Source organism: Camelus dromedarius, chromosome 31, assembly GCF_036321535.1.
Source record: "Camelus dromedarius isolate mCamDro1 chromosome 31, mCamDro1.pat, whole genome shotgun sequence".
Taxonomy (NCBI): Eukaryota; Metazoa; Chordata; class Mammalia; order Artiodactyla; family Camelidae; genus Camelus; species Camelus dromedarius.
Window position 1 is genome coordinate 16,740,804 of NC_087466.1, and position 23,070 is coordinate 16,763,873.

Below are 23,070 nucleotides of genomic sequence, written 5' to 3' on the forward strand. Positions count from 1 at the left end.
GTAAATCTATGATTAAAAGGGGAAGAAAGATCATCTCTGGAAAAAAAATGGATCTGGAATTATTTGAATTCAGATTTTCTGCTTCCAGAACTTACTTTCTCTGTCATCTCTTGCTTTTTATTTTTTTATTTTTAACTTTTTTTGGGGGGGGTGTGATTAGATTTATTTATTTATTTATTTTTCAGTGGAGGCACTGGGAATTGAACCCAGGACCTTGTGCATGCTAAACACGCACTCTGCCATTGAGCTATACCCTCGCCTCCCTCTCTTGCTTTTTAGAATGCTTATATTAAAGTGAACATTGATAGTTATGAAATCAAATGAGTTTTCAGTCTTTCTTTGGAAACCCAATTTAATAAAAAGATTTTACTTTTTTAAGCTAAAATAATTTTTAGCCTCAACGTTTGATATTTGAGGCTTTAAAAAACTGGCCTAAAGATCATCTGTGTGCTGGGCTAGCTGGTTTGGTGGCTGAAAGCTCACAGAAAGCGAAGACCCTCTCAGACAGTTTGGTAGTTTCGTGTTACTTTTTCCGGTTGCTGCTGTCCTTACAAATAGGATAGCAGGTACGTCAACCTTTTTATTCCTTTCTGTTCCAGCTTGTAAATCAGCCTCAGAAACAAAGGTGATATCTCATGCTGTGCGGCAGCCTGTTTTTCTTCGCAGCATGTCAGCTCCTTCTGACCTGGAAATGATTGGTAATGAAGATTTGGAATTTACTAGAGCAAATCAGAGGTGAATGGCTACTGGCCAAGGTTGGATTCCCACATGTGGCTGAGCACATTCATCGAAACACATTCCTTGAGCGGGTTTTTTGTTTGGCCGTAGGCGGCGCCACGTGACCAGCCACCGCAGCAGCTCCTTTACGCTCCTGCAGTCATTGGCCATCGAGGACAGCAGGGACAAGCCCACCTACAGCGTGCTGCTGGGGCAGCTGTTTGCTTTCATCGGCACCAACCCTGACCAAGCTGTACGTCATGTTTTGCCGATTACAGATGCGTAGCAGCGAACACGTGAGGTTCCTGTGACAGCAGGAGTCAGGTGTGCTTCCTTCTCATGATTTCAGGTGTCCAGCAGTAGCTTTCTCTTGGCCGCGCAGACAAGGTGGCGGCGGGGAAACACTCGCAAGCAGGCCCTGGTGCACATGCGGGAATTGCTGACGGCTGCCGTGCGAGTCGGGGGAGTGACGCACCTCGTGGGTCCGGTAACCATGGTCCTTCAGGGAGGCCCCAGGTCAGTTGTTTCTGTTAGTTTATACTGTCCTGTCTGGAATGGGCTAAAGTCATTCCAAAGATTATTCTTGGGGTCAAATCATAGACAGTGGCATTTGCTAATGTTTTCCCCTGAAATAATGTATTTTTATAAAACTGGTACCTGATTTTTTTTAACTTTTTTTTTTGAGTAATAGTCATTTTACAATGTTGTGTCAAGTTCCAGTGTAGAGCACAATTTTTCAGTTATACATGAACATACATATATTCATTGTCACACATTTTTTTTTTTGCTGTGAGCTACCACAAGATCTTGTATATATTTCCCTGTGCTATACAGTATAATCTTGTTTATCTATTTTACATTTTGAAATCCCAGTCTATCCCTTCCCACCCCCTACCCCCTTGGCAACCACAAGTTTGTATTCTATGTCTATGAGTCTGTTTCTGTTTTGTATTTATGTTTTTTCGTTTTCTTTAGATTCCACATATGAGTGATCTCATACGGTATTTTTCTTTCTTTTTCTGGCTTACTTCACTTAGAATGACATTCTCCAGGAACATCCATGTTGCTGCAAATGGCGTTTTGTTGTCGGGTTTTATGGCTGAATAGTATTCCATTGTATAAATATACCACATCTTTATCCAGTCATCTGTTGATGGACATTTAGGTTGTTCCCATGTCTTGGCTATTGTAAACAGTGCTGCTGTGAACATTGGGGTGCAGGTGTCATTTTGAAGTAGGGTTCCTTCTAGATATATGCCCAGGAGCGGGAGTCCTGGGTCATATGGTAAGTCTCTTCCTAGTCTTTTGAGGAATCTCCATACTGTTTTCCACAGTGGCTACACCAACTGGTACCTGATTTAATAAAAAAAAAATTCAACATATATAGCAGAAAGTAAGTCTCTTTACCTTCCTTCCCTTCCTAAATTGAACTCTGTTCATTAAGAGCTTGTTGTATCAACTACACATACATAAATGGCCGTTTCATTCTCTTTGTACACATAGGGGTGTTTGTGTGTGATGTTTTTAAAAGTCTATTCAGATTCTATTACAAATACCTTACTGTAGTCAGAGTTGTTTTACTCAATGTGTCTTGGATATCTCTATCTTTTCGTATTAATACATGTAGATTTGCTTTATAGCTTTAAAGAACTTTGTGGACTGCCATCTTATGGATGGCTGTATTTTGTTTAACTCATTCCCTGTTGATGGACACGTAGGTTCATTTGTTCATTCTTTCTTTCTTTCTCTTTTTCGCTCATTCTCTCCTCCCTTTCCTCCATCCTCCCTTCCTTCTTTATTCCTGTTTTGTTTTGGTTTGCATTAACAGTAGTGCTGCAGTCAACATCCTTATATCTATATTTTTGTATACTTTTGTACTTATTTTTATTGGATCAAATTTCTAAAAACATAGCTGTAGATACTAACTTTGAAGAAGGGTTTATAACTTATTTGTGAGGAGTTACACTAGTTCCCTATTGGGCTTTAAAAATATTCAGATAGAAAAGATATTCTCTATAAGTATTGGGCTGGAGCTGCTGGAGGCTGCTTGGGTCTCCTGACAACTCTGAGGAATTCTGACCAACAAGCAGAAGGCAGTGGCTGGAGGAAAAGGTGTTAAGGAAGAGCTAACATGAATGTCTTGAGAAATTTCAATGTCAGTCAGGAGAGACCAGGTTATTCTTTCAAAACGACTCCAAAATCTCAGTGGCTCAAAAAACAAAATTTTAGTTCTTGCTCATGTCCATCGCAGGTCCATCTTGGCTCATGGCAATCACAGAGAGCCCAGGACAGAGAAGGAGATCACCATCTTGGAAGCTGTCAGGCTCCTTGTCAGAGCTCTGGCTCATTGGCCAGACTGATGACATGCCCACCCACCCCCAGGGGTGCCCAGAAGGCATCGTAACACTAATGACTACACAGCTTACTTCCAGCATATTTTCTCTATAACAGTGGCAGCATTATTCCTTTTTCCCTCATTACAGTTCTCTCATGACATTATTAATGTCATATGCCAGACATCTGTAACATAGGCAGAAAATCCCAAAGCATAAAATAAAAATCACCTGTAAATCCAGTATCTTACACTAAAACATTAATAGGTTTTATTTTATTTGTTCAGTCTTCATTCTAACCAGAGAGATCTCCTATCATGTTTCTAGTAGTCGTCTAGCACTGCATCAGATTCCTGAACCTTTATTAAGCCAATTTCCTGTTTTTAAACCTTAGGTTTAATTTATTTGTCTTTGCTATTATAAACAATATCATGTTGTATATCTCTGTAAATAAGTCAGATAGTTCCAGTTTTCAACTACTTTTAGTTGCTACTGAATCTGTCCCGGGCTGTGTTTTTACATTGGGAAAGTCTTATTTCATATCAACTGGACTCTCGTACTCTGCTAATAATTGGATTGTGAACATGAAAAGGACACTGAGCTAATCTATCTGTGACTTGGTTTTCTCATTAGTACAATTGGATTTATAGTATTCAGCGTGATGTGGGATATTATAGGCACGTCTCAAATAAATGGTTTCTTTATTGAATAAGTTTGGGAAATGTTGGATTCCATTCTTTTCACCTAGAGATATGAAAAGCTTTGAACTTAAAAGGCTCTGAGTAGTGCTAGAATGAGGAGCCCTGCTTACCTAACTGAGGATTTCCCAGACATCACTTGAGAGTGAGCATTGTCTTTGAGGCACACTTAGAAATCCTGCCCGACAGCATTCTGTGGTCCTGCAATTTGGGGAACACTGATCTCCAAGACTCCTTCAGTTCTGGATTCATCCAGACACTCCTGGGTTGCTCAGAAGAACTCCCCTGCTCTTTGGCTCACTATTGCTCACTATTCTTGACATGGTTCAGGAAGCCTGAGCTTTGGTTCTGTTTCCTAGAATTGAAGAACTGACCTGTGGTGGGATGGTCGAGCAGGTCCAGGAAGCCTTTGGCGAGACCATGACCTCCGTTGTGTCTCTGTGCGCTCGTTACCCTATCGCGTGTGCCAACAGCATTGGACTTTTGTGCACCATACCTTACACCAGGTAAGCAAGGAAAGGCTTTTCATTGTGTGTATGTTACACCACAAGGTAGTTGATTAAATGGGAATATTTTTTAATTAAAAAAATTGGATTTTTTAGTTTTGATTATCCAGTGACACTAATCACTCATTAAATGAGCTCATCTCCTGACAGACACCTAAAGTTACTATGTAAATTACTGATTGTTGAGTTCCTACATGATCAAAAGTGGATCCCCATTAGGGATTATATTACGTTGTCAAAATGGAGAGGTTTGAAGGAAAGAAAAATGTTCCTGGAAGATTACTTATATTTTAGGCAAAGTTTTTGCATATGCACACTTATTTCTTCTCTTAGTTACTTGATTAATAGTTTGGAGATGTCAAGAACTCATGCAGTCATTCTTTGAATCCTCTTATGGTAAAATGTTTGGTTTTTTCTTTCTATTATTATGGTGACCTTGTGTTGATTCCTTCGAGTTTTACTTTGCTATTCAGTATGAACTAACCAGAACTTGAAGTTCATTATTTATGAAGGAAATCTCATTCTAAAAAATTTCTGTGTTCAACTTACACATGGTCGTATCCTAAGTTCTGTGTAGACACAGAACTCTACTGACATGTTTATGCCCCTTTGATAACCTGAATCTTAAGTGAGAAGTTCCTGAGGGCCAGTCGGTTACATTTCTTTTCTTGACCCTTTCTGCCTGGCCCAGGAGTGAGGAGAAGTGCCTGGTACGCAGTGGCCTTGTTCAGCTTATGGATCGACTGTGTAGCTTGAGCAGTCAGACCGAGTCCAGCTCCAGTGAGAAACAAACCAAGAAGCAGAAGGTGGCCACTATGGCCTGGGCAGCCTTCCAGGTGCTTGCCAACCGCTGTGTTGAATGGGAAAAAGAAGAAGGTAAGAAGCAGGATTCCTCTCTAACGCATCAGTTTCTTCCATCAATATGTTTATTAAGTATTTGTGCTGGATGGGAGAAAGAAAGGCTATATTAAATTACACAGTTAAATTGGTTTAATCAATTAATGATTTCCTGGGAGCCTCTTCATTGGCACGGTTCTGTGAAAACTTACAGCTACACTGGGCATTAAACAGCATCCTAACCTGGAGGACGTTATGCTAAGTGAAATAAGCCAGACACAGAAAGAAGGATACTGTAATGATCTCCCTTATGTGTGGAATCTGAAAAAGCCAAACTCCTAGAAGCAGAGAGTGGAATAGTGGTTGCCAGGGTTTGGGGTCAGAGGGAAATGGGGAGATGCTGTTCAAAGGGACAGACTTTCAGTTATAAAATGAACAAGTTCTGGGGATCTAATGTATAGCATCGTGCTTGTAATTAATAATACTTTATTGTATTGTAAAAAAGTCTTTTGTTCTCACCATGTACACACACACACACACACACACAGAACGCTAACTATGTGAGGTGATGGATGTATTAACTAACTTGATTGTGGTAATCACTTCACAGTATATCTGCATATTAAATTATTATGTTGTACAGCTTTTTAAAAAGTCACATTCTACAATCTGAATATATACAATTATATTTGCTAATCATGCCTCAGTAAAGCAGAGCGAGCAGGGAGGGACAGTAGGCACTGAAAGGAGTACAGTAACCCCAGGAAATTGAAGGCATCTTTTATCTCCTTCCTGTCAGCATTGCTAACAGTGTCCAAATGAATATTTTTATGAAATGTTTTTTTCAGTTGCACTTTTGAGGTGCAATTTCCAAATTATATTTTTTAGTCAGCAATCCAATTTAAAAAGTAAACTTGAAGGGTAACATCTCCATAATATCCCAGGTATATAGCTTGTTTGTTTATCCATTCACTGTGCATTTTGTTGTCTTGAGAGCCAGCCATAAGATGAATGAGGTATTGTTCCTCCCCTAAAAATTATGGTCCAGTTGGGGAAGTAGACCAATGCCATGATCAAGGTGCCCACAAAGTGCTGTGGGAGCGGAGCGTAGAGGTTCCCACAGACCAGCTGTGCTAGGAATCAGGCAAAGCCTCCCAAAGAAGGTGACATGGAAGTTCTTCTTAAAGGATGAAGAAGACTTCCCAAGCAGAATGAACAGTAAATAACAAATAATTTTTGTGGCTTTTACAAGAGATGCTTGAGGGAGGCTCTGGAACTTATAGTGAAAATGGAAAGATCCAAAAAGGTCTTTTATTTTGTTGGAGAAGAGTTAAGGTGTGAGTCAAAAATCAAGATGTTCTCCAAAAAAGAAACAGACTCACAGATACACAGAACAAACCACTGGTTATCAGTAGGGAGAGGGGAAGTGGCAGGGGCAAAACAGGGGTAGGGCCTTAAGAAGTACAAACTATTATCTATAAAATAAGCTACAAGGATATATTGTACAGCACAGGAAATATAGCCACTATTTTATAGTAACTGTAAATGGAGTATAACCTTTAAAAAATGTGGCTCACTATATTGTACACCTGTAACTTATGCTGTACATCAACTGTGCTTCAATTAGAAAAAAAATCAAGATGTTTTCATTACAGTAAAATGATACTTCTCTGTCAATCAAAGTATGTTCCTGGGTTTTGTGTGGATTAATTATATTCAATTTTAATTAAGAATAATGTCTTTCCCCAGCATTGAATCATTTTTCAAGTTACTGTTACCTTTTTTATGTACAGTTGTTATCTAATGAGGAGATACTAATTGAATGGCTAAGAAATACTGAGCAGTTAAAGAAGAATTGGGCAAGGGGGGAGCTTTAATGGGGGGAGCTTTAATGCAGGGAGGCCAAGGGGCAGGACTCGCCACACCTGCCGGCTCGCCGTGGCGTCCTGAGGTTTTCACTGTGCTTTGTCTTTCTCGAACTCTGAAGGCGGTTCCACAGAAGCTGTGCACTCAGGTCTGGCCCGTCAGGTGTCCAGCCTTCTCACGAACCATCTTGCCCGAGCGACCGAGTGCTGTGGCAACCAGGCTGCGGGGAACGACGCTCTGCAGGATGTCCTGAGTCTTCTCAATGACCTCTCCAGGTGCGGAAGGCCCGCTGGAGCGGGGGGGTGGGGGGAGGGAGGTGCTTCTCCTCTGAATGCTTGGGGTTCCTTTGGGTGGTGGTTGTCTTTAGAAACATCTAAATCACCGGGCTGTTCTGAAATGCTCCTGCCTCAGGAGAGACAGGAGAGTAAAGTCATTGAAAAACAACGTTTAGTCACAAAATGTGAAAATTATTGAAGTGAAACCTACATCACAAAATAATATATTTGCTTTAATACTTTGCTGGCAACAGCTGCCAGCCTTCTGAGTCAATGCGGTTGAATTCAGTAACCAAAAATCTTTCTCCTCATTCTAGCAAGATTAAAGAGTGATCCATCAGGACCTGTAATTAATTCATCTTCTCATGCTGTGTCTTAAAAAGAAGATATTCTGTGGAGGTTTAATCACGTGTGAGCTGTGAGGCTCACAAAAGCTTGTCCACTTCAGGCTGCTTATTCTTTGGTTTCTGCCATGGCAGGTCCCAGACTGTTGAGGCCAGTACAACACTGTATTATCTCTTTAATCTTAAAGCACTCCTTAAAAATGAATAAAAGACTAAACTAAAAGCCTCCTCTTTTGGGTTTCCAAGTCTTGGTGCTCTGTGAATCGTGCTGAACTATAGGATCTCGATTAAGTTAAACGTCAGGGATCAGAAAATATTTAAAAATCTTTTTAAGTATTATTGGTCAGTTATGAGCTTTCATCAGATGTTCACCAAAAAACCTCGATTCTTCTTCATAAAAACATATTTCTAAATCCATGTCTTCCTCACGAAATCTGAAATCAGCAGTTTGTTTAACCTCATTTAGGGAACTCCTGCTTCTGAATTTCTGTGGCTCAACATTCCCAGCGTTGTGTGCCTTGTCTTCCTCCCTCTCCAGGAGCCACATAGGAAAAGCCATCCTGAGCCAGCCAGCCTGTGTGTCCAAACTCCTCTCCCTGCTGCTTGACCAGCGCCCATCCCCAAAGCTGGTTCTTATCATTCTTCAGCTGTGCCGGGCAGCGCTCCCGCTCATGAGCGTGGAAGACTGTGGGAACGTGGAGCTCCCACCCTGGAGCTACTCCGTCCCCTCCCTGAACAGCGAGCAGGAGGATCCCAGCGACCCAGCGTCCAAGATCGCCTCCTTGCTCTTAGCAAAGCTGGCCGATTACGTGGTCCCAGGTGAGTAGCCTCCTGGACGGAGAAAGGCCCTGAGGCACTGTGCTCCCTGTGATAAAAGGGAGAGAGGAGGCAGGAGGGGCAGAGCCAGCAAGAGGGAGGAAGAGAAATTCCCAAACCAGTGCTCTCCCTGTACAAGGTTGCTGCGCAAACAACTTGGTAGTTTTTCTGTTTACTTAAAGGATGTCAGACAGTCCTTTCTCCAACCGCTTCCGAACCCGACACCACATTGACAAAAACCAGTCCCAAGAGTTCCTTAAAAGGAGATAAAGATCCTGGAGAAGAGAGTGAAGCGGTGGATGGCAAGCTCTCTATCTTTATCCACAAGCGGGAAGACCAGTCATCCCACGAAGTTCTCCAGCCGTTACTAAGGTGATGCTTGTAGTAGCTGCGTGTCTTCAGACGCTAGCCCCGTGGCAGGCACTGTGCTGAGTAAGCCCCTTACAGGTCTCAGCGGTCTCAGCCCTCTTACCACCCCTGCGAGGTAGCCACTCTTACTCTCACCCTGTTGTTACACATGGAGAAACAGGCAGAGCTGAAATGTGGATGCAGTCTCCCTGACCTCAGAACCAAGCTTTTAACCACAACTCTACTGTCTCTCCAAAACCAACAGAGAGTGAAAGCCCCATTGAGAAAGTATCATTTGTGTCCAGCGGAGAGTCTGCAGTGTGACTGGGGCTCTGAGAAGGAATAATGCAGCTTCGTTTTCAGTTACTGGCATCCTTCAGCCATTGGTAACTTTAGGGATACCATTGACTATGAGGTGAAGAAATAAAAAACTAATTTAAACCTTTAATTTTTCAAAGTATGAATGGTATGATGGCTCAGAAAGGAAGTTAAAGGATAATTATTGCCCAAAGATTACAAACCTACAGGGCCCTGTTAGTGGAATCCAGGACAGCGGGAGGGCCTGCCACAACACACAAGGGAATTTAGAAGAGGTGTTGATGTCTCCGATGGGAGAGTCCTCTCTTCAGATGAGTGATTGGATGATGGTGTCATCTACATAATTGTGTCCCTTGTCTGCCCTCATGGCAGCTGAAAGCACTAACGGGCATGGACCAAGCAGGGCCAGGGCAGGTCAGCACTTAGATGAGGAAATCTCCAAGAAACAGTCCTGGGCATTGCAAAACGTCATAGTACAAATTTGGTGACAGATTTTTTTGGAGAGCCAGGTTTATGAGGCAAGGGGAGCTGAATTATTAGAAAGAAAGATCCACTCTTTCTACTTACACCAAGGCACGAATCCAAGCTGTTAAAATCCCCTCACCTAGGGATTTAGCTCACTTACCAAGGCCTCCTGTGTGCCGGCCTTCTCTTTATTTTAGGTTCAGATGGTCACTTTGTTCAGCTCGTAAATTTGTGTGTCATTTTCATGTCGGTTTTTAGTTATCATTATAACTCTAAAAATAGCTGTTGTTTTGATCCCTAAAAGTGCTGTAATTAAGCAATAATGAATCATTTCCTTTTGAAAAGTTGAGTCTCACTGTGGATTTGAAAAGTCTGTTGTGCATATAATGGACTATTAGCAGGTTGTGTCACGGCCTGCAGCCCCGCCTTGACCGTGCCTGTAAGATCGTTGCCTCTTTCTGCCTTCCCATTTTAGCAGCTCAGAAGGACGGCCCTTCCGACTTGGTACTGGTGCCAACATGGAGAAGGTGGTGAAAATGGACCGAGACATGACAAAGGTAACCCCAGTGTGGAGGAACCTGCTCTGACAAGACACACAGTCGAAGGACATTTGCCATGCTCCAGGTTTTCAGGAGGAATTTTTTTTTAATTTCAAGTTCCCACAAAGAGGCAGAGTGAGAAAGTGAAGTTAGTGGCTTAACTGAGGCCATTTTCAAGAGAACTAGTCAAAATCAATTTAAGTTAAAGTTAAATCATTAAAGTTAAAAGGTAAAAGAGAGCTCTTGGTTTTGACCTAGGAATTTTCTTTTCTTTTTTTTTTTAAACATTTTTTATTGATTTATAATCCTTTTACAATGTTGTGTCAAATTCCAGTGTTCAGCACAATTTTTCAGTTATACATGAACATATATATATTCATTGTCACATTTTTTTCTCTGTGAGCTACCATAAGATTTTGTGTGTATTTCCCTGTGCTGTACAGTTTAATCTTGTTTATCTATTCTACAATTTTGAAATCCCGTCTATCCCTTCCCACCCTCCGCCCCCTGACCTAGGAATTTTTTTAGCTCTGTTAAGGAAGATTCACAACCTAAAAATACTTTAAAAGTGATCATAGGGTAAAAGGCTAAAAGAGTAATAATAATAGATAAGAAATAAAGACATATAGCCCATAAAAATATAAAAATATGCCAAGGCTCACAAATTACACAATAAATAGAGGAATGGAAACAATAGTAGCATATCATTTTCACCTGTCACACTGATAAAGTTAAGAAAGACTAGTGATACCCATGACTGCCGAGGTGAGGGTAAACAGGCATTTTCAAATACCCAGAGACAAGCGTGTTCTTCACAGTTCTGTTTGAAAAAAAAAAAGAAAATAGAATATCCATGTGCCCATAAACAGAGACTTTTAAAGAAACTGTTACATTCATCTAATGAAATACTGTACAACTGTAAAAAATAATCAGGTGGATCTAGATATGTAGACATGGATATTCATGATATGATAGCAGATGAATGATATCAGTTATCAAAATTCATGATGTCTTGGTAACTGATAAAAAGAAAGCAAAACTGTGTATAATGGGGAAAAAAACAAAACAAAACAAAACAAAAAACTGTGTGTAGTAGGGACCTATGAGTGTGTATGTCAGAACCTGCATGGAAGAAATTCTAGAGGACTAACAATTATCTCTGAATAGTCAGGATTTGGACAAGGGATGTTTGTGGAGATTTTACTTTCTACACATAATTTTTTAATATTTGAATTTATCAAAATGAGCCTGAATTGCTTTGACAGTTGGGGGAAGTAGATTCTTAAAAGCATCAAGCTGAGTGAAAAAGAATATCATGAATGTCTTCACACTGCCCCCCAGGGTGGCTGCTGTGAAGTGATCACAGAAGAGGCGGCCGCTGCTCTGCGGAAAGCAACCAAGTGGGCACAGTCGGGCCTCATTGTCAGCGTCGGGCCACCCGTGGAATCGGTCAACCCAGAGACTGTGAGTGGACTGTCCACAGGGGACAAAAAGAAAACCGCCCAAACCTCCATTTGCCGAGAGAGGAACTCCGAACTTGCCAGGTAGAACCTTTCACAGGAACGAAGCTTACTTAGTAAAGGGCTCATGTTCAGGGTTTTAATTTTACATCCTCCCCTTGACCTCCTGGAAACAAGGACTGAGGGCTCAAAATGCCCATAAGTTGTAGTTGTTGCTCTCAAAGTCAGGTTGGCGAGTGATGACCGTCCAGGTGGATCGAGGTTGTGAGGGACGAACACGGTGGCACTCAGCGCTGAGTTGGATGTCTGTAGCCGGAGGGTCATCTTTTTGAGAAAAGGTCATCACCAGGAACATCAGCTACAGTTTTTTTGAGCAGTGATAGTAAACTCTGGCCTTGCTGCCTTTACTTCTTCCAAGCGATGCTTGTCACCATCCCAACTGTACACAGAAGCTTTCTAGTTGGAGAAAGGATGAATGAGGGTTGCCCCTGGGTGTTCATGTGAGGTGTTCTGTACCTGCTGGCCAGCAGCACAAACAACACAGTATCTCTCCTTTATCCTGATGTCTTATATACACTTAAAGTTTGAGCCATTGTTTTAAAGGCTTCTTCAGTTACCAGAAAGAATGGGAGTCACTGAAACCCACTTTTTTCTGATATAAATAGAAATGTTTCCGTATGATGCTAACCCTGGAGGCCATTTCTCTCCTGTCTTCACCGTCACTGGGCAGTGACACTTTTCCCTGTTGACGCTTGCAGGACTGACCCTGTCCGACCTTTCATCAGTGGGCATGTGGCGAACAGCATGGCTGCCGAAGTGATCGCCTTGCTTCATAGCTTGCTGATGGCACCTGAGTCAAACGCTGCTCAGATATGGACCACGACAGCAGAGAAGGTTAGTACACAGTTACTGCTTAACTGAGGAAGCCAGACAGAAGTTAATGTTCTCTTCTAGCAAGGAACATTTTAATAAAGAGAGATTTCCCCCAGATTGGCCAGATAGACTCATTAACTGTGTTTCTTCTGAAGTTTGCTTTGATTTAGCAATTTCAACTCTGTTAACCTACATCTCCTGCCACTGCCAGTTCTGACTTCACAGAAGACAGAACAGTATTCTCAGGGAAAGAATGGTGCTCCTTGTTTCTCCTCCTTGCTTATGTGTACCTGGTACTGACATCAGAAAATCACACAGCCTCGCTTTACTGGATCTGTTAAGTGTACTTACTAAGTCCTAAGGAGGCCCCTGTGTGATTTTCACTCCCTGAGTGCTCTGTCAGTGATTCATCTCTAAGTTTCATGAAAACTAGAGTTCAGTAATCAATTTCCCTTTTCCCACAGTCATTCTTCAAGTGAAAACCTTCTAACATGTCCTAAAGGTAATGGGGTTGAGGTGTAGGCAGTGTGACGCGATGGTTTTCCTTCAGATAAATTTTTGCTTCATTTTAAAGGTTTTTTTCTAACACAGTGTTTGATTATCCCATAGTTTGAGGTTGGTATTTCCTGTTCTGTGTAATTACATAAGGCAAATAGGGCAAGAATGTTAGTGGTTACACCGGATAGTTATTTCACCCCTCCTATATCCGGAATTCTTTTAGTACCTGGTACCCAGGCACTATTGAAAATACTGCATCACCCCGAGGATCACAACCACCAAAGCCTCAACTCCTGTTGCTTGGGCTGCTTCTTATATTTAGGTTTTGTCTCGTGCGCTGATGTACATTCCACAGCTGGGGAAATATGCAGAAAGCATTCTGGAAAATGGCAGCAGTAGTGGCCGAAAACTCGCCAAACTTCAGAGAATCGCCCGCCAGGCTGTCGCCGCACTGTGTGCACTTGGAGGCTTCAAAGAGACAATCAAGATAGGGTCTGAGGTTCAGGTAACCAGCCACCATTTTCCTAAGGCATCACTCTCCCCTGTATATCAGCCTCCATTGATTAACTGATCGGCCGTAAGACAAGTATCAGCCACCCAGCTGGACAGAAATCCTTGTTCTTTCGGGCTAAGAAACTCATGAATTCTAGTCTACACTGTGCTACAGATTATTCAGATATTGGTACAGTACTATATAATGTTAACTGCAATACTTGTATCCTGCGGTGTCATTAATATTGGCAATATTTTAGAATTGGAAGTTTGAATTTATATTGTATTGTGATCACCTTGATATAAGGTTTAGGACCTGTTATTTTAACTCGTGTTCACAGCTTGGTGTCTGTTACAGTAAACTATGACTGTAATGCCGATAGTGACAGCTATAAATTTACTCTTCCCACTTGTCACATCAGTAATTGCTTTCACCATCAGAGCTGGCAGGTAGGACTAATCCATCTGTGTCTCTAGGTTTTAGGTAGAGGAATATCAGGAAGCATCGGAGTGGTGGCTTCTATCAATGAACAGGAAGGTATAGCCACAGTCAGATTCCCACCCATAGACTGTAGAAAGACTTCGCAAGCATCAGACACATTGACTATTCCATTGTCTAGACTTTGTGTTCCAAGATCAGAGGTAAGGTGATTTTTAAATGCATCATAAAAATGTCACTGCAAATGGTAACCATACTGTAATGATTAATCATGGACATACACATTATAAAAGCACAAATACTTGGTTTTCTTAAATTTTACTTGTGATGTTTATTTATAGATTGGGCATAATTACTTTAGAGTAACATTTGTGTGAAAATTTTCACCTAGATGACAAAATTCATTTCTTTGGTTAGGAATATTCCACAGTGTTCCATATGTTTAATTGTTTTGGTCTAGTTTGCAATTTTCTGTATGGTGATTTGATTTTTTTTTAATGAAATTTTGAGAATTAACTCCAGATAATAATAACATCCTCATTTCTTATAAACTAACTACTTGAATTTAACTTTTTGCCATGCCCCCCCGCCCACCGCCATCAGGCATTGCCTCTTCATAAACTGTCCATTACTGAGAAGGTAGTACAGGCAGTCCAGTCCATGTTGCTTCCTCAGGAGGGAAGTCTCTCTATTCATACCTCACTTCCTGCAACAGGAGATGGGTCAGCTCCTGTGATGGCAGTCGTTCGGCTCCTGGCTGAAATAAGGACAAGGTGAGCGCCCTCCAAAGATCCCCTAATGTGCTGAGGTGGTGCAGGCCCCAGAGGCAGGGGTCCTTGGTGGGCCCTTCTGCTCTGGGCATAGTGGGTCCACGGTGTGATGTTCATGCCAAGCTGAGTAACAGAAACTCGTCTCTTATGCTACATTCACTACAGTTTTTGTTGCATTCCCCGAGTTCTGCAATTTTGGGTGCGTTCCCCAATTTCTGCACTTGGAAGTAAAGTTTAGCTGTTTCCCTAAGAAAAGAAGCACTCAGAATGTAATACAAAGTTCAGTAAAAGAACTTTGTTCTGTCACAGGAATTCTTCTGCCACTTTGCTTTTTTTAAAGTGGTTCAGACCGCTCCAAGTGCACATACCTATATGGTCCATTACTTTCCAAACTGATGAGGAAAAAATTAGCCAATGTTCACCAGTATTGTGTTGGAAAGAAAAACAGTCTTTTCCTACAAATATGTTTATTTACCATTAAATAACAGCAACAGATTTCTCTTTTGATAATGAAATTTCTCGGAAAGTTCTAGTATGTATTTTGAATCAGGTGAGAGAGATCATTGTACAGATTTTCTAAGCGTTTGGATCCCTCTTGTTCCCAGGTCGTTACTACTGCCCATGGGGCACAGTTTAGGAAAAGCTGTTAAAGAGATGATCCCGCTTCTCACCTGGCACTTGGTGTCTCCATTTAGAGAAATGGCCACCATCTTCCCTTTTCTGATTGCACACAGTGTCAGCAGTTACTATGTGGGAAAAGGGAAGTTAGTTATGTATTTTGAAACGAGTCCAGCTCAGAAAAAAAGCAAGAGGAATGGGGAGTTTGAACCTGGTTTAAATTAGGGGATGAAATTGATTGAAATGTTTTTCACAGTTGACTTTTTAGAGAATGACCATTGATGACTTTGAAATATTATAAATCTTTTAACATTAAGAGCATGCCTGGTCATGGCCCAGCTTTTAGAAGACAGCTTATTTTGTGAAGAATTCATACAGCAGTGTCCAGCAGCTGTTGAAGTTCTTAACCTGGTAGCCCAGGAATGCAGTGCTGGTGAGTGCCTGTTGCTTTCCTTTTTACTCTATTTTATTGAGTTTTATCAGCCCTTTGACAGTTTGATAATGGAATGTTAACTGTTTTCATATACACATCAAACAGCTGAACTCAAAATACAACACTTATCGTGATTTACTTTCATTTCAGATCTAGCAATGTAAACAAAAAGGTATATATTGATCTATATGCCAAATAGGAAATCAGCACTTTTCAGTTTAACTTCTGGACCATGTCAGTGTTTTCTTTTCCCCTTTCATACTAATTGCCTTTATTTCTCTATTAGAATTATTTATGAGCTATCCTTAGAGCTGCAGATATTTCTGACTATTGTCATTGGCTACATTTGAATTCAGAGTCAGGAGTTGGCACTAACATCCATCCTTGTGTGTCTGCTTATGGAAAAGTTCAAACAAATACAAAAATAGACTGTTTTTGTATAATGAACCCTCATGTTTCCATCATCGAGTTTCAACAGTTATCAACTCCTCACCAAGCCTGTTTCATCTACACTGCACCCTCCTGGATTATTTTTAAACAAAAATTTAGATACTCTGTTACTTTATCCATAAATATTTTCAAATGTCTCAAAAATAAGGACTCTTAAAATAACCACAATACCATTATCACATCTAAAGAATTAACAGTAACTGTTTAATATTAAATATCTAGTCAGTGCTCAACTTTCTAATTTTCTCATAAAGTCATACTTGTTTTTACAATTGTTTGCTTGAATCAGGATCCAAATAAAGTTTGTCCATTGCAATTCATTGCTGTGTCTTTTAAATCTCCTGTAAAATATAGATTCCTCTCAGTATCTTTTTTCCCTTGCAGCTTATTTGTTGAAGGGTTTCCCGCAGTCTAGATTTTGCCCTGTGGTGTCATTTAACATGTCCTTTTGTCCTTGAATTTCCTGTAATTTGGTAGTTTTCCTGAGTATTTTTAAGTGAAAAATTTACCTTATGTCTCCAAGGATGTAATTGGACTCTAAATGTAATTGTTCACAGTTAGATTAGCATTTCTCCAATGCCTTAGTACTAGAATTTTCATAAACTGTAAGTAAGAAATGAATCTCTTTAACTTCCTTAACGGTTTTAGTTTTATCTTTTTTTTTTTTTTTTTTTTTGCTTTTGGTCATTTTTGTTATCTGTATTATTTCCTGTTTCTCATGCTGTTTGCTTTTTTTTTTTTTTTTTTTTGCCTTTTTTTTAGTAACTCTCTGATCTCTTTTTTGACCTTAAATTTTTGTCCTTTTTCATGTGGCAGTGATTTCTGTTGGTTTGTTTTTGTGTTTTAATTTGTCTTCATTCTATATCTGTTTTACTTCTCAAATACCCTTTCTTTAATAAGGGTGGTTCTGTGGAGCCAGCAACCATTAAAAAACCTCAGAGAATGGTTACCAAAGGGGAAAGAGAAGGAGGCATAAATTAGGAGTTTGGGATTAGCAGATACAAACTACTATAGACAAAATAGATAAACAAGGTCCTACTGTATAGCACAGGGAACTATATTCAGCATCTTAGAATAACCTGTAATGGGAAAGAATCTGAAAAAAATATGAATATGAAAAAAACATATATATGTGTGTGTGTGTGTGTATTACTGAATCACTATGCTGTGCTGTACACCAGAAACTAACACAACATTGTAAATCAACTATATTTCAGAAAAAAAAAAAAACCTCAGAGAGACCCCGAGAAAAGATAACAAAAGAAAAGAAGCTTGCTTTCTAAGCTTCTCGGGTGAACTTACTTGTTACTAAATTATCTGCTCATAATTTACTTTTGTACTTGTGTAGTAGGTGGGTCCTTTGTTCCCTGACTCTGCTTTTTAATAGTCTTGGCTTGGGTTGCATCCTAAGACATATTTGACTGATTTTAGCAAGCATGTAACTTGCTGAATGAATCAATTGCTTTTCTGTAGGATTCTTTCTGGGTACCTTTTATACGTTTTATAGAATAAAGGGGTCATAAGATCTGTAAATTTAACTTTGGTACTTAATGTACAAAATAATTTAGAGCAACCGGTTTTAATAATAACCCACTCAACCCATTTTTCCTGTGGAAAAGAACTCTGTCATAACAAAGAGTTGGAAAGAAATGTGTGGGAAAGTTCTTATTAATTGCTACAAAAGAGAAGACTATGAGCTTATACACAGCAATTTATATTCTAAAACAATGCCTATGTCAAGTTTAACAGTCCTTAATAACTCATTTATTAGATTACCAGAAAGAGCCCTGAGGTTCAAAGTACATATCCACGTTTGCTTATTCCCAAGTCATTTACCTGTATTCAAAACGAAAACAACTCTGCATCTGAATTACTTCATTACACAACAGTGGATTCTTACAGCCTGTAAGGGAGTCATAGTCTGTGTTCAAAAGAAATACTGTCTAATAAATGACATTCAAAGTGGTGGGTAGAAGAGAAAGAGTACTTTGATTTTTTTTTAATGTATTAAGATTTCTTAAATTTCTTCTATGAAAGTGTCATAAAATTTATAGGCACTAATATATTGATTCTCTGAAATGAAAAAAAGGTCAATGAATTCCTTCTGTTATTTTACTTCATCTGGGATAAATTAATCCTCAGACTTGGCCATTGTAATGTTAACTCACTCATATCTAAATTTTATGGCTGCTTAATCCAAGGAAAAGAGTGCCTAACTCCATTTGGTCTTCCCAGGAAGGGAGCACTACAGAGCTTTTTCCCATGAAGAAATATTCCCTAGAAGTTAACTGGGTCTCTTGGTCGAAAGAGCATAGGAACCAAATTGTGAACCTGAAGGAAAGGCTTGTAGTGACCAAAAAAGTTCTCAACTTTATTTTACACTCTTGCAGAAGCCAGAATCTCTCAGATTCGCTGTTTCCTCTTCTCCTTCCTAAATGTACACACTCCCTGAGCCAGAGGTTCTCACACTTTGAAAGTTCATAAGAAACCCTGGGAAGCAAGTTTAAAATGCTTTCCGAGCTCCACCAAAGAGTCAGAAATCAAGGGTTGGCCTGGGCAGTTGTGACTCGAGTGGTCCTCACACCTCACTTGAAGAAACTGCTCTAAGTTTTGCCCTGATCCTCCTTCTCTGCTTTATCTGCCCTCCCTCCTGCTTTCATGGCTTCTGCTGTGGGCAGTTCTTCTCTTGAGGTCCAGACCTGGTGTCTGTTTCTCGCAGAAGGACCAGACCCTGCCAGCCTCATGAATACACCACATTTGAAACCAAAGTTATCATTTACTCTGGAGTCCGCTCTCCTTTCCAACTTCCCTGTTCTAATACTCAGACTGTTTTTGACACGCAGGCGCTGAGTCAGATATGACACTTCCTCTCTGGTCCTTTCAAATCCAATCAGTTGCCATATCTGAGTCTTCCTTTGAAATGCTCCTGAAATTTATCCCTTTCCTGTTCATCTCCAACTCCTTAAGTCGGGTGCTTTTTATCTCATGTTTAGACGTCTGCATTATTCTCCAAACTTTTCCTTCTTGTGCTTTGTCTTTTCACGTTGTCATCACAGTCACCTTCCTGAAGGCCCAGTCTGAGTGGCTGATTGTCAGGAGCATGGAGCTGTCACCAAGAGGCTGGCTTCCCTAAGCATGGTCACTAATGTGAGGTTGTCATTTATAGACTGGAATGAATTTACAGCCAGTTCTGGCGGGTTATTTGTTACTGTGGCTAAAGTACAATCAGTCTTTTCTTTCTTGAATTTGAAGTCTGGGAGCTTTTTATTCTCACACTAAATGCTGTAAAGTCTCCTCTTAACAGTAAGCCTACCTCACAGCACATACCCCTCAACTCTGCCCAACAGACCCCGCTTCCTTCTGTTCCTTCCTTCTAAGAGTTGCTTTGCCTTTGTTATCTGGTATGATCCCACCCGTCTGCGTTGAAGTGTCTCCGTGACACTTGTTACTGGTTGGTTGTAAGGACACCTGCTACAGACGTTATTCGCCATATCACCCAGCATTCTGTGTGTAAAGTCTCTCAGAATAATTTTTAAGTCATTTTAACAAAAATGATTGGGAAGTGTTTATTAAAAATAATTGGGCTCTTTTTGACTAGTCAGCTTGCACTTACGTAATGGTCTCCACAAATCCTGTAACTGAATAGTTTCCCTCTTTGGCTTGGCTACTGGGAAGCCCAGGTCTGGACTTGTGTCCCCTACCCAGGCGTAAATAGAGGACACTGGACACACACCTAAAGGCCTGGCCTTACTCCCGGCTTCACTTTGACTGTTTTATCTTTGCCTCATCTACCTACCGCTGTCTAATCCATAACATTGGATTGTGTTAGGTGTCTAAGTGTCTGTAGATGCTAAGTATAAGTCAGCAAGTCTTTCTTGCTACTATCCTAAGCAAATTCTGTGGTTTACTCTTACTAGACTACATTTCATTCCTCCTAAGACATCTTTTTAAATTGAAATATAATTCCCATACACACAATCTACTATTTTAAAGTGTACATACAGTTCAGTGGATTTTAACATATTCACAGAGTTGTGCAACCATCACCACTATCTAATTCCAGAACATTTCTACCCCTAACCAAAAAAAAAATCTTCCATATTCATTCTGTCTAACCCTCTCCCTCAGCCCCCGGCAACCATCAATCTACTTTCTGTCTCTGTGGATTGCCTGTTCTGGACATTTCGTATGAATGGAATCATGCAGTATGTGGCCTTTTGTGTCTGGCTTCTTTCACTTAGCATCATGTTCTCAAGGTTCATCCATGTTGTAGCAGGTATCTCGTAGTTCATTACTTTTTATGGCTGAATACCATTCCATTGTATGGATAGACCACGTTTTATTTATCCATTGATCAATTTACGAATACTTATGTTGTTTCTAATGTTTGGCTATTTTGAGTAATGCTGCTGTAAACATTTGTATACAAGTTTTTGTGTAGACGTAAGTTTTCTGCTGCATATATATAGAAGTGGAATTGCTGGGTCTTATCGCAGTTCTGTGTTTTAACTTGAGGAACCTGCTTCCTTTTCTGAGAAACAGTTTTCAAAAGTACCATTGCAGCCATTATGGGAAACAGTATGGAGAGTCCTCAAAAAACTAAAAATAGACTTACCATATGATCCAGCAATCCCACTTCTGGGTATATATCCAGAGGGAACTCTAATTCGAAAAGATACATGCACCCCAATGTTCATAGCAGCACTATATGCAATAGCCAAGACATGGAAACAACCTAAATGTCCATCAACAGATGACTAGATAAAGAAGTTGTGGTATATTTATACAATGGAATACTACTCAGCCATAGAAAGGAATAAAATAATGCCATTTGCAGCAACATGGACAGACCTAGAGATCGTCATTCTAAGTGAAGTAAGCCAGAAAGAGAAAGAAAAATACCATATGATAGCACTCATATGTGGAATCTAAAAAGAAAGGGGAAGAAAAGGACACTATGAACTCATTTACAAAGCAGAAACAGACTCACAAACATAGTAAACAATCTTATGGTTACCGAGGAAAGAGGGTGGGAAGGGATAAATTTGGGAGTTTGAGATTTACAAATCTTAGCCACTATATATAAAAGTAGATAAAAAAGCAAGTTTCTTCTGTATAGCACAGGGAACTATGTTCAATATCTTGTAATAACCTTTAATGAAAAAAAACATGAAAACAAATATATGTATGTACATGCATTACTGGGACATTGTGCTGTATACCAGAAATCCACACATTGTAACTGACTGTACATCAATAAAAAATAAATAGTAAATAAATAATTCTTTTTTAAAAAGTATCTGCACCATTTTACATTCCCACTAGCAACGTATGAGGGTCCTACTTACTCCATACCCCAGCCAAGAATGGTATTGTCTTTTGATTATAGCTTCTTAGTAGGTGTGAACTGGCATCTCATCGTGGGTTTAATTCACATTTTCCTAATGACTAATGATGAGCGTCTTTTCATGTATTATTAACCATTTGTACATCTTCTTTGAAGAAGTGTGTATTCAAATTTCCTGCCCATTTTTAACTAGGTTATTTGTCCTTTTTTGTTGAGTTGTAACAGCTCTTTATATATTCTAGATATACTCGTCAGATACGATTTGTGAATGTTCCCTCGCATTCTGTGGGTCATCTTTTCACTTTTTCAAGTGTCTGTGGAAACACAAAGGTCTTTTATTTTGATAAGTCCAATTTATCTAATTTTCTTTCATTACTTGTGTTTTGGGTATTATATCTTAGAAAACATTGCCTAATCTAGAGTCATGAATATTTACACCAATATTTTCTTCGAGGAGTTCTACAGTTTTAGCTATAGGGGATTTTTTAGGTCTTTGATCCATTTTGCATTTTTGTGTATCATGTGAGGTATTCCTGAGAGATCTGATTCTAGACTGTTATAGACTACTCTCGTAGTGCCAAACCGGTGAAAATTTCCTTCCTTCTCTGTGGATTGAAATCCTGCCTTCTCTAAGATCTAACTTATTAATGCTGTCTGCACTGAGCCTTTCTGGATCCTGGAATGAAGTCAGTGCTCACTCATCTGCACCTGTGTTTGTGCCTTACATCACATAATAACACGCTCCAGCTTTGTTGTTCTTTATCGTGTATGTGTATACGTGTCTTATCTCTCCTCCCCGAGTGGGGGCTTCAGCTCGTATTCACTTTGTATTGTCCAACATCTAACGCTGTGCCTTGCTTATAGGAGGTGTTCAGCAGACTTTAAGAACTCGGACTTTAAGAACTCAACTTAGATTATAGGAATTATCCCTTTCATTTATTAGAGGATAAGAATATCTTTAATTTCTTGAGTGTTTGCCCTGTGCCAGGACTTGGCTAAAGGCTTTACTTGTATTATTTCATCTCCTCTTCACAACTACCCTGTGAGGCACAGGCCCTATTAGTACCCTCATATTGGAAGTGAGATGGTAAATATTGAGTCGTGGAGCCAGATTCTGAATCCCGGCAGCCCAGCGCCATAGCCTTTGCCCTTGACCACATTGCTACGCTACTGAGCTATGCATAGTAGACAAAGATGTCTCAGGGTGTTTGCCCTTTTGTAAGAATCTGAATAATCTCTGTAAGCATTTTATTGCTCTGACCCTACTCCAGGAGAGTTGGAACCCTCTCAGGGGTTGTAGGAATTGTTTTCACATATTTGATGTATCCCCTTCCAGGAGAGCGCCTGGCAGTTGTGGAGGTGCAGTGTGAAAGGCTGAGGATGCTCTATCGGGACTGTGCTCGGCCCCCGCCGCCTCCACTGCAGGCGGACCGGAGACAGGTGAGCCCTCTGCAATGCCCCACGCCTGCCACCTGTCTGTAGCGCGCAGCACTAAAGAGTTAAAAGAATGCCAAGCAGCACGTTAATAACATTTAGAGTGAGTGTTTGCAAAGTCATTGGAGGTGTATGCTCTGCAGTAACATGTTATCATTTTTGAATGTCGAAGCACATTGATTTGACATTCTGAA

The 23,070-nt window shown here is 40.2% G+C and overlaps 1 protein-coding gene across 9 annotated transcripts in view; it reads left to right on the forward strand.

The window, feature by feature from the left end:
* Positions 1–23,070, forward strand: part of HECTD4 (HECT domain E3 ubiquitin protein ligase 4) — a 164,410-nt gene that overhangs the window by 95,184 nt on the left and 46,156 nt on the right. For all 9 annotated transcript variants that reach the window (XM_031442742.2, XM_031442744.2, XM_031442743.2 and 6 more), the window contains exons 30-45: positions 600–735; positions 829–970; positions 1,067–1,233; positions 4,108–4,254; positions 4,946–5,130; positions 7,079–7,232; positions 8,115–8,395; positions 8,575–8,764; positions 9,999–10,080; positions 11,404–11,606; positions 12,281–12,416; positions 13,216–13,398; positions 13,863–14,027; positions 14,428–14,597; positions 15,530–15,645; positions 22,779–22,882. In XM_031442742.2, coding sequence (XP_031298602.2) covers positions 600–735; positions 829–970; positions 1,067–1,233; positions 4,108–4,254; positions 4,946–5,130; positions 7,079–7,232; positions 8,115–8,395; positions 8,575–8,764; positions 9,999–10,080; positions 11,404–11,606; positions 12,281–12,416; positions 13,216–13,398; positions 13,863–14,027; positions 14,428–14,597; positions 15,530–15,645; positions 22,779–22,882 — 2,561 coding nt within the window. The remainder of the gene's footprint in view (positions 1–599; positions 736–828; positions 971–1,066; positions 1,234–4,107; positions 4,255–4,945; positions 5,131–7,078; positions 7,233–8,114; positions 8,396–8,574; positions 8,765–9,998; positions 10,081–11,403; positions 11,607–12,280; positions 12,417–13,215; positions 13,399–13,862; positions 14,028–14,427; positions 14,598–15,529; positions 15,646–22,778; positions 22,883–23,070) is intronic.